Raw genomic sequence first — 12,166 nt, 5'->3', positions numbered from 1 at the left:
AAATGCTAAAAAAACAAAACACAAACCAACACAAAACCTCACGCACATGCAATATACCCGAGCAAATCATCCATCATTTACGAGAAAGGAGCAGCTCCGGTGATGGCCTTGGATTACAAGAAACTAAGAAACAGAGGAGACAAAGATTATTTATCAAAACTGTTTCAAAGGAAAAGTGGAGCAGTTGCCAATAGCAACAAATCCATTTCCAACTCTTGAGCCCATTGTTTAAATGGCATGTTGGCAAATGGGTCATTAACGAGCGTCCAAAGCTTGTAGACGCTCCATACCAGCACGGTATATTGTGTCTTTACTGTGGTTGGCGCTATTTTGGGAAAATTACCGTGTGTATATCTGATATATAGGTCACCAATAAGGCTCCATTAGAAAAAAACAATATTTGTCCCACAGCATGCACCTATGTGCCGGCCCTACGGATAGGAAAACCCGGTGTGCTGTGTACGCTTTATGCTGGGAGACCTGTAGCGCGGCCTCAGTGTGCCGGTGTCGCTGTTACATTGCAGCGCAATACAAAAGAAGGGGGGACGCACTGTGACCCCGAGGGTGCTGTGACATGCAAGTTGCATGAACTCTAACATGGCTGGACTTTTTACTTGTGTTGCGGCTAAAGTCACCGTGTGACCCCAGCCTAAGTAGGGCACAATGCAAATCCGACGTATCTCCTATATTTTCAGGGGATCGCTCGGTTCGAGGAAAAAATTCATGTGAATGGCCCCATATAATATCACAGGTACGACGAGTGCTCTCCGTGAAAATAACAGCACTCGTACGTCTGAATGAGGCCTAGCACACAGAATTGGTCTATGGGGCTGTTCACATGTGTGTGGTTTCTTTGCAGATCGAGTGTGCCCAAATAATAGAGACATGAGCGCTTCTCATCGGAGTCACAGATACGACTCATACATATAAATCAATGGGCAGGTGAAACAAAAAAAGAGACAATGCACTGATACCATCCATGTACTGCTTAACGCCTCATTCAGACTAGTGATGAGCGAACGTGCTGGGATAAAGTGTTATCTGAGCATGCTCGGGTGCTAAGTGTTTTCGGCGTGATCGAATGATATGTTCGAGTCCCGCAGCTGCATGTCTCGGGCTGCTAGACAGCCGCAACACATGTATGGATTTCCTGTTTGTTAGTCACTCTGCATGTGTTGTGGCTGTTGAACAGCTCTCAGCAGAGCTTGATCAAAGTGTAATCCGATTTTCTCGGATGTGGAGAAGAAAAAAAAAATTGTTCCATCTTCTCTGTTCTAAAAATTGGACTGCACTCAGATGTCGTCCAAATGCATTCCATTTTTTTTCTTTCATGAACCCACAGACATGAATGGCCGATTGCGAACTGATAATCAGATGCAACTCGTGCGCGCCGTGTTTTTTTTTAACTGGTCCGATGAAAACATCGCACATGTGAACAGTCCCATGGAATAACTAGGGGTCAGAACCACGGATAGCACTGGCCTGATTCTTACGGTCGCGTGCATGAGCCCAGAATGTGAATGAGCCTTTAGCAGACAATTATTCCTGTATGACTAAATTCACAGCAAGAGAATACAACAGAAAAACCTCCCGCTCCATACAGAGACCGGCAATGTCAAGGGCGATTTTTATCTCTTATATATAAAAGAGAATGTATGTATTTATGTGTGGGTGTATCACCAACCAATCACGAAGCATCTTTCATTTTACCAGAGATGTTCAAAAGAAGCTGAGCTGTGATTGGTTGCTATGAGCAAGGTTTCCCACTTGACAACACCTCAGCAGACACTGACATGGTGGGTGAAACCTAGCATCCCCGGGAACATAAGCTCCCAGCCATTGTCTGCCCCCAGAAAGGAGCAGCAAGCACATGACAGAAATGAATCCCCCCCTACCGTGCCCATATACCCATCACACATCCTCCATCCCATAGGCACATCTTCCCTCTTAGAGGGATTATTGGTATGGAAGTCAGAGCAAATCCATCCAGCGCTTTTGTTTTGACCCCAGGCCTCTCTTAAAGGGATCCCTGGTATGGAAGTTAGGACCATTTCACTCAGCACTGTGGTTCTGACCCCAGGGTCTCTTAAAGGGATCATTTGTATGGAAGTTAGGGCAAATCCCTCAGCGCTCTGATTCTCACCCCAGGCTTCTATTAAAGGGATTATTGCTGTGAAAGTCAGGGCAAATCCACTCAGCTCTCTGGTTCTGACCCCAGGCTGACGGGATGATGTGGGATATTAGGGGCAGTAGTCCGGTGGCTCTGGCTGATGGGATGATGTGGGATATTAGGTGTAGTAGTCCGGTGGCTCTAATGGGATGATGTGAGAAATTAGGGGTAATAGTCCGGTGGCTCTGGCTGACGGGATGATGTGAGATATTAGGGGTAGTGGTCCGGTGGCTCTGGCTGATGGGATGATGTGGGATATTAGGAGTAGTAGTCCGGTGGCTCTAATGGGATGATGTGAGAAATTAGGGGTAATAGTCCGGTGGCTCTGGCTGACGGGATGATGTGAGATATTAGGGGGAGTAGTCCAGTGGCTGTGACGGGATGATGTGGGATATTAGGGGTAGTAGTCCGGTGGCTCTGATGGGATGATGTGGGATATTAGGGGGAGTAGTCCGGCGTCTGTGACGGGATGATGTGGGATATTAGTGGTAGTTGTTTGGTGGCTCTGGCGGGATGATGTGGGATATTAGGGGTAGTAGTCTGGTGGCTCTGGCTGACGGGATGATGTGAGATATTAGGGGGGTAGTCCGGCGTCTGTGACGGGATGATGTGGGATATTAGTGGTAGTTGTTTGGTGGCTCTGGCGGGATGATGTGGGATATTAGGGGTAGTAGTCCGGTGGCTCTGGCTGACGGGATGATGTGGGATATTAGGGGGGGGTAGTCCGGCGTCTGTGATGGGATGATGTGGGATATTAGTGGTAGTTGTTTGGTGGCTCTGGCGGGATGATGTGGGATATTAGGGGTAGTAGTCTGGTGGCTCTGGCTGACGGGATGATGTGAGATATTAGGGGGGGTAGTCCGGCGTCTGTGACGGGATGATGTGGGATATTAGTGGTAGTTGTTTGGTGGCTCTGGCGGGATGATGTGGGATATTAGGGGTAGTAGTCCGTTGGCTCTGGCTGTTGGGATGATGTGGGATATTAGGGGTAGTAGTCCGGTGGCTCTGGCTGACGGGATGATGTGAGATATTAGGGGGAGTAGTCCAGTGGCTGTGACGGGATGATGTGGGATATTAGGGGTAGTAGTCCAGTGGCTCTGATGGGATGATGTGGGATATTAGGGGGAGTAGTCCGGCGTCTGTGACGGGATGATGTGGGATATTAGTGGTAGTTGTTTGGTGGCTCTGGCGGGATGATGTGGGATATTAGGGGTAGTAGTCCGGTGGCTCTGGCTGACGGGATGATGTGAGATATTAGGGGGGGTAGTCCGGCGTCTGTGACGGGATGATGTGGGATATTAGTGGTAGTTGTTTGGTGGCTCTGGCGGGATGATGTGGGATATTAGGGGTAGTAGTCCGGTGGCTCTGGCTGACGGGATGATGTGGGATATTAGGGGTAGTAGTCCGGTGGCTCTGGCTGTTGGGATGATGTGGGATATTAGGGGTAGTAGTCCGGTGGCTCTGGCTGTTGGGATGATGTGGGATATTAGGGGTAGTAGTCCGGTGGCTCTGGCTGACGGGATGATGTGAGATATTAGGGGGAGTAGTCCAGTGGCTGTGACGGGATGATGTGGGATATTAGGGGTAGTAGTCCGGTGGCTCTGATGGGATGATGTGGGATATTAGGGGGAGTAGTCCGGCGTCTGTGACGGGATGATGTGGGATATTAGTGGTAGTTGTTTGGTGGCTCTGGCGGGATGATGTGGGATATTAGGGGTAGTAGTCCGGTGGCTCTGGCTGACGGGATGATGTGTGATATTAGGGGGGGTAGTCCGGCGTCTGTGACGGGATGATGTGGGATATTAGTGGTAGTTGTTTGGTGGCTCTGGCGGGATGATGTGGGATATTAGGGGTAGTAGTCCGGTGGCTCTGGCTAACGGGATGATGTGAGATATTGGGGGGGTAGTCCGGCGTCTGTGACGGGATGATGTGGGATATTAGTGTTAGTTGTTTGGTGGCTCTGGCGGGATGATGTGGGATATTAGTGGTAGTAGTCCGGTGGCTCTGGCTGACGGGATGATGTGGGATATTAGGGGGGGTAGTCCGGCGTCTGTGACGGGATGATGGGGGATATTAGCGGTAGTTGTTTGGTGGCTCTGGCGGGATGATGTGGGATATTAGGGGTAGTAGTCCGGTGGCTCTGGCTGACGGGATGATGTGTGATATTAGGGGGGGTAGTCGGGCGTCTGTGACGGGATGATGTGGGATATTAGTGGTAGTTGTTTGGTGGCTCTGACGGGATGATGTGAGATATTAGGGGGGGTAGTCCGGTGGCTCTGGCTGACGGGATGATCTGAGATATTAGGGGGGGGTAGTCCGGCGTCTGTGATGGGATGATGGGGGATATTAGTGGTAGTTGTTTGGTGGCTCTGGCGGGATGATGTGGGATATTAGGGGTAGTAGTCCGGTGGCTCTGGCTGACGGGATGATGTGAGATATTAGGGGGGGTAGTCCGGCGTCTGTGACGGGATGATGTGGGATATTAGTGGTAGTTGTTTGGTGGCTCTGGCGGGATGATGTGGGATATTAGGGGTAGTAGTCCGGTGGCTCTGGCTGACGGGATGATGTGGGATATTAGGGGTAGTAGTCCGGTGGCTCTGGCTGTTGGGATGATGTGGGATATTAGGGGTAGTAGTCCGGTGGCTCTGGCTGACGGGATGATGTGGGATATTGGGGGTAGTAGTCCGGTGGCTCTGGCTGACGGGATGATGTGGGATATTAGGGGTAGTAGTCCGGTGGCTCTGGCTGACGGGATGATGTGGGATATTAGGGGTAGTAGTCCGGTGGCTCTGGCTGACAGGATGATGTGGGATATTAGGGGTAGTAGTCCGGTGGCTCTGGCTGATGGGATGATGTGGGATATTAGGGGTAGTAGTCCAGTGGCTCTGAGGGGATGATGTGGGATATTAGGGGTAGTAGTCCGGTGGCTCTGGCTGACGGGATGATGTGGGATATTATAATGAGTGTGGTATGCGGAGTGGGCGGGGCTCTACACTCAGCTTTATATATAGATATAATCATTATAATTTGTTATAACTAACCATAGTTAGTTTCTATGTCCGGGCAGCGCCGGGCTCTTCAGCTAGTATTAAAATAAAGCATGTATATTGTGTCGTTTCATGGCAGGGGGAGATGTACACGGCCATATAGTCATGTGTGACACGTACACGTCTGATAGGGACACAAAGTGCCGAGTGTGACCTAAAACTAGCCTACCATTCAACATTACCACAACTCCCAGCATCCATCCTGCGCAGATGGTGTGAATCTACCAGCCACAATACTAGGTCCGGGTAATATAGAAGATAAGAGAGGGATTATTAGAGGATCGGTCCTATAGATCATCCTATATATTATCTATCGGCTTCCTACACCTGGTAGCCAGCATTATTCTACCACCAGTACAATCGTTTCTGAAGCGGCGGAGGATTGTGGTAAGATTGGGTCTGTCCAGGTAGATGTGATGCCACGTCAGTGATGGCAGGTGATGACTGTGATGGGCAGATCATCCACAGACCCCACTATATCTGTATACGGCTGTACCCCGAGGGTACCGTGATGGGCAGATCATCCACAGACCCCACTATATCTGTATACGGCTGTACCCCGGGGGTACCGTGAGGGGCAGATCATCCAAAGACCCCACTATATCTGTATACGGCTGTACCCCGAGGGTACCGTGATGGGCAGATCATCCACAGACCCCACTATATCTGTATACGGCTGTACCCCGGGGGTACCGTGATGGGCAGATCATCCAAAGACCCCACTATATCTGTATACGGCTGTACCCCGGGGGTACCGTGAGGGGCAGATCATCCAAAGACCCCACTATATCTGTATACGGCTGTACCCCGAGGGTACCGTGATGGGCAGATCATCCACAGACCCCACTATATCTGTATACGGCTGTACCCCGGGGGTACCGTGATGGGCAGATCATCCACAGACCCCACTATATCTGTATACGGCTGTACCCCGGGGGTACCGTGAGGGGCAGATCATCCAAAGACCCCACTATATCTGTATACGGCTGTACCCCGAGGGTACCGTGATGGGCAGATCATCCACAGACCCCACTATATCTGTATACGGCTGTACCCCGGGGGTACCGTGAGGGGCAGATCATCCAAAGACCCCACTATATCTGTATACGGCTGTACCCCGGGGGTACCGTGAGGGGCAGATCATCCAAAGACCCCACTATATCTGTATACGGCTGTACCCCGAGGGTACCGTGATGGGCAGATCATCCACAGACCCCACTATATCTGTATACGGCTGTACCCCGGGGGTACCGTGATGGGCAGATCATCCACAGACCCCACTATATCTGTATACGGCTGTACCCCGGGGGTACCGTGAGGGGCAGATCATCCAAAGACCCCACTATATCTGTATACGGCTGTACCCCGAGGGTACCGTGATGGGCAGATCATCCACAGACCCCACTATATCTGTATACGGCTGTACCCCGGGGGTACCGTGAGGGGCAGATCATCCAAAGACCCCACTATATCTGTATACGGCTGTACCCCGGGGGTACCGTGAGGGGCAGATCATCCAAAGACCCCACTATATCTGTATACGGCTGTACCCCGAGGGTACCGTGATGGGCAGATCATCCACAGACCCCACTATATCTGTATACGGCTGTACCCCGGGGGTACCGTGATGGGCAGATCATCCACAGACCCCACTATATCTGTATACGGCTGTACCCCGGGGGTACCGTGAGGGGCAGATCATCCAAAGACCCCACTATATCTGTATACGGCTGTACCCCGAGGGTACCGTGATGGGCAGATCATCCACAGACCCCACTATATCTGTATACGGCTGTACCCTGGGGGTACCGTGATGGGCAGATCATCCACAGACCCCACTATATCTGTATACGGCTGTACCCCGGGGGTACCGTGAGGGGCAGATCATCCAAAGACCCCACTATATCTGTATACGGCTGTACCCCGAGGGTACCGTGATGGGCAGATCATCCACAGACCCCACTATATCTGTATACGGCTGTACCCCGGGGGTACCGTGATGGGCAGATCATCCACAGACCCCACTATATCTGTATACGGCTGTACCCCGGGGGTACCGTGAGGGGCAGATCATCCAAAGACCCCACTATATCTGTATACGGCTGTACCCCGAGGGTACCGTGATGGGCAGATCATCCACAGACCCCACTATATCTGTATACGGCTGTACCCCGGGGGTACCGTGATGGGCAGATCATCCAAAGACCCCACTATATCTGTATACGGCTGTACCCCGGGGGTACCGTGAGGGGCAGATCATCCAAAGACCCCACTATATCTGTATACGGCTGTACCCCGGGGGTACCGTGATGGGCAGATCATCCAAAGACCCCACTATATCTGTATACGGCTGTACCCCGGGGGTACCGTGATGGGCAGATCATCCACAGACCCCACTATATCTGTATATGGCTGTACCCCGGGGGTACCGTGAGGGGCAGATCATCCAAAGACCCCACTATATCTGTATACGGCTGTACCCCGAGGGTACCGTGATGGGCAGATCATCCACAGACCCCACTATACCTGTATACGGATGTACCCCGGGGGTACCGTGATGGGCAGATCATCCAAAGACCCCACTATATCTGTATATGGCTGTACCCCGAGGGTACCGTGATGGGCAGATCATCCACAGACCCCACTATATCTGTATATGGCTGTACCCCGGGGGTACCGTGATGGGCAGATCATCCACAGACCCCACTATATCTGTATACGGCTGTACCCCGGGGGTAACGTGATGGGCAGATCATCTATGGACCCCACTATATCTGTATATGGCTGTACCCCGGCCCTGGGGGCACCATGATGGGCAGATCATCCAAAGGCCCCACTATATCTGTATACGGCTGTACCCAGGGGTAGACGTGTCTGTATCCAGCATTCGTCAGCTGCCATTTTGTGCTATCCTGTGCCTGGTTACTTACCACAAGCCCTGACCACCAATCGGAGGGAAGGAGGGGGATTATTAGTAATGTGTGACTATATGATGATATGATAAATAATTATATCAATGTAAAGAATGGATTCCTATAGAAATGAGTACAATGTAATCCTTATACAGAGCGGAGATCATTTCATGTCTAATTACAGGACAAAGACACCTGACCCCCCTAACTAAGAAGAAAGGGACCCTTGTCACATCAGCTGCCATGTAATCGCCTCCAGTGCCCTGTTGGGCTGTGGGCACCACCTGGGCATATGGCAGCAGCATTGCTCTCTGTACGGGGCAAGCACCCAGCACACATCCTATTCATAGTAAGTTCTCAGTGCCCCCCGGCTACTTACAAGGAGTCCAGCAGAAGTTTGGCCGCGTCCTCGGAGCTGAGCCTCTGCTGTCGGATGAAGCTGACCCAGCGACCCTTCTGCGCCCCCAGGTCCAGCAGTGCGCAGCGCTCGTCGCCCTCCTTGCTGTCCTCCTCCACCTGCTTCCTGATGGCAGCCTTCTTGGCTTTGCCCTTCTTGGTGCCCAGCACCCGCACTGCGGCTTCAGGAGCCTCCAGCAGAGCTCCGGCTGCTGGGCCCGCGGTCCTGGGGGGTCGCCCTGGGGTGGCCAGTCTTGCCACACGTTTAGGGGACGATTTTTTTGCCTTCACCATCTTAGTTGTCCTTGTTGTAGTTCCCCCCGGGGGGATATCGCAGGGCACGACGGAGGTAAGCGGCTGCCACCGGTAAGTCCTCGCTCAGGACGGAGATAAGCGGCTGCCACCGGTCCTCGCTCAGGACGGAGCCGCTGTTTTCGCTTTGTTTGGCAGATTCGATTCCCTTATTTTTTTTTAAATCGCTCGCTTCGCTGAACATCCAGCAGGGGGCAGTAGAGAGCGCAGTATGGAGGCTCACCGGGTAGAAGGCAAGCCACAGGGGCACGGGCAGCACCCGCATGTGCCACAAATGGCAAATATCAGCCCCTGTCACGTGTATGATTTCTCCTTCAGACGCAACCATATCGCAGTTTTTCTTACCCTCATACACACTAATGTTGATCCACCAATACTGCGGTAACATGGTTATAAAACGAACAAAAACAGCATCATCCGGACCCTCTCATGTATGTGGCTCCTCCCCATCCATAAATTATAAACTTTTTTTCCTTACTTGTATCAGGGCTTCATATTTTCGTGTTTTAGGGTCTTAAAGACTCTCTGATCTCTTTATCCAAAAGTATTTTGGTGGAGATGAGACAATACCCCCTCCCCACACACACACGCCACACACACACACACCTCCTACACACGCCACACACACACACACCTCCTACACCACACCACACGCCACACACACACACACACACACCTCCTACACCACACGCCACACACACACACCTCCTACACCACACGCCACACACACCTACACACACACCTCCTACACACACACACCTCCTACACACGCCACACACACACACCTCCTACACCACACGCCACACACACACACCTCCTACACCACACGCCACACACACCTACACACACACCTACACACACACACCTCCTACACACGCCACACACACACACACCTCCTACACCACACGCCACACACACCTCCTACACACACACACCTCCTACACCACACGCCACACACACCTCCTACACACACACACCTCCTACACACGCCACACACACACACACCTCCTACACACGCCACACACACACCTCCTACACCACACGCCACACACACCTCCTACACACACACACCTCCTACACACACGCCACACACACACACCTCCTACACACACGCCACACACACCTCCTACACACACGCTACACACCTACACACACCTCCTACACACACCTACACACACACACCTCCTACACACACGCTACACATACCTCCTACACACACACCTCCTACACACACGCCACACACACACACACCTCCTACACACACGCCACACACACCTCCTACACACACGCTACACACACACACACCTCCTACACACACACCTCCTACACACACACACCTCCTACACACACGCTACACATACCTCCTACACACACACACTTCCTACACACACGCCACACACACACACCTCCTACACACACGCCACACACACACCTCCTACACACACGCCACACACACACCTCCTACACACACACACCTCCTACACACACACACCTCCTACACACATGCTACACATACCTCCTACACACACACACCTCCTACACACACGCCACACACACACACCTCCTACACACACCTCCTACACACACGCCACACACACACCTCCTACACACACGCCACACACACTACACACACGCTACACATACCTCCTACACACACCTCCTACACATACGCCACACACACCTCCTACACACACCTCCTACACACACCTCCTACACACACGCCACACACACCTCCTACACACACGCCACACACACACGCTACACATACCTCCTACACACACCTCCTACACACACCTCCTACACACACGCCACACACACACCTCCTACACACACCACACACACACGGTACACATACCTCCTACACACACACACACACCTACACACACACGCCACACACACATCTACACACACACGCTACACACCTACACACACACACACGTCATACACACAGCTCCTACACACACACCTCCTACACACACCACACACACCTACACACACACCACACACCTCCTACACACACACGCCACACACACCTCCTACACACACACGCCACACACACCTCCTACACACACACCTCCTACACATACACCTCCTACACACACACACAGCTCCTACACACACCTCCTACACGCATGCCACACACACACACACACCTCCTACACACACACACCTCCTACACACACACCACACACCTCCTACACACACACACCACACCTCCTACACACACACACCACACCTCCTACACACACACACCACACACCTCCTACACACATGCCACACACACACACCTCCTACACACACACACCACACACCTCCTACACATACCCACCACACACCTCCTACACACTCATGCCACACACACACCACACACCTCCTACACACACCACACACCTCCTACACACACACACACCTACACACACCTCCTACACACACACACACACAGATCCTACACATACACCTCCTACACACACACACACCACACACACACACCTCCTACACACACACATTACACACCTCCTACACACACACACCACACACACACCTCCTACACACACACACACCACACACACCTCCTACACACACCTACACACACACACCACACACCTCCTACACACACACACACACCTCCTACACACACACAGCTCCTACACACATGCCACACACACACACTACATACACCTCCTACACACACACGCCACACATACACACACCTCCTACACACACCACACACACACCTCCTACACTCACACACATCCTTCCCCACGATTTTTTTTTATTCAGCTTTTACCATATGGGATAAATCTGATATTTTATTAGACGGTTATATAAGCAGCAATAGAAAATACGTGATTTTTTACAATTATTATTTATATTTTATTTATGCTATGAGACAAGGAGCGATAGGAACTGGTATTTTTTTTTGTTTAAAAAAAATATTTAGATTTTTTACTTTTATAGTTCTTATTCATCATCACCTGGGCACAGAGATCCTCTATTACTGACTGGTACAATATACTGTAATACTGTAGTGCAGACCTGGGCAAAGTGCGGCCTACGGACCAAGACAGCTGAAGGGCAGAAAACAATGTCCCACGGGACACACCAGACCCTTCGCCTCCACCACCTGCTTCTAGATATATAGCGGTGAATACATTGGTGAAGGACAGAGCCGCCGGCTTCTTCTTACCACACGTGCAACTGAGACAACAAATGCAGTGACTTCACTACTTCACGTCTGCTGTGCGGAGAGGCAGTGCACCCGAGACCGGAGAGGAGCATCGGAACAGAGTGAGGTATGTGTTGGTGTATATATATATACAGTATATATG

The 12,166-nt window shown here is 51.6% G+C and overlaps 1 protein-coding gene across 1 annotated transcript in view; it reads right to left on the bottom strand.

Moving 5' to 3' along the window:
• CENPV (centromere protein V) overlaps positions 1-9,067 on the bottom strand; it is a 34,532-nt gene extending 25,465 nt beyond the window's left edge. The window contains exon 1 of the mRNA XM_073565357.1: positions 8,509-9,067. Coding sequence (XP_073421458.1) covers positions 8,509-8,819 — 311 coding nt within the window. The 5' untranslated portion in view covers positions 8,820-9,067. The remainder of the gene's footprint in view (positions 1-8,508) is intronic.
• Positions 9,068-12,166: the final 3,099 nt, after the last annotated feature.

This window comes from Dendrobates tinctorius, unplaced genomic scaffold (assembly GCF_039654945.1).
Source record: "Dendrobates tinctorius isolate UK_male_01 unplaced genomic scaffold, ASM3965494v1 ptg000016l, whole genome shotgun sequence".
NCBI classification, from domain to species: Eukaryota; Metazoa; Chordata; class Amphibia; order Anura; family Dendrobatidae; genus Dendrobates; species Dendrobates tinctorius.
The sequence above is the reverse complement of the archived record's forward strand: the minus strand, read 5'-3'. Positions and strand labels throughout refer to the sequence as shown.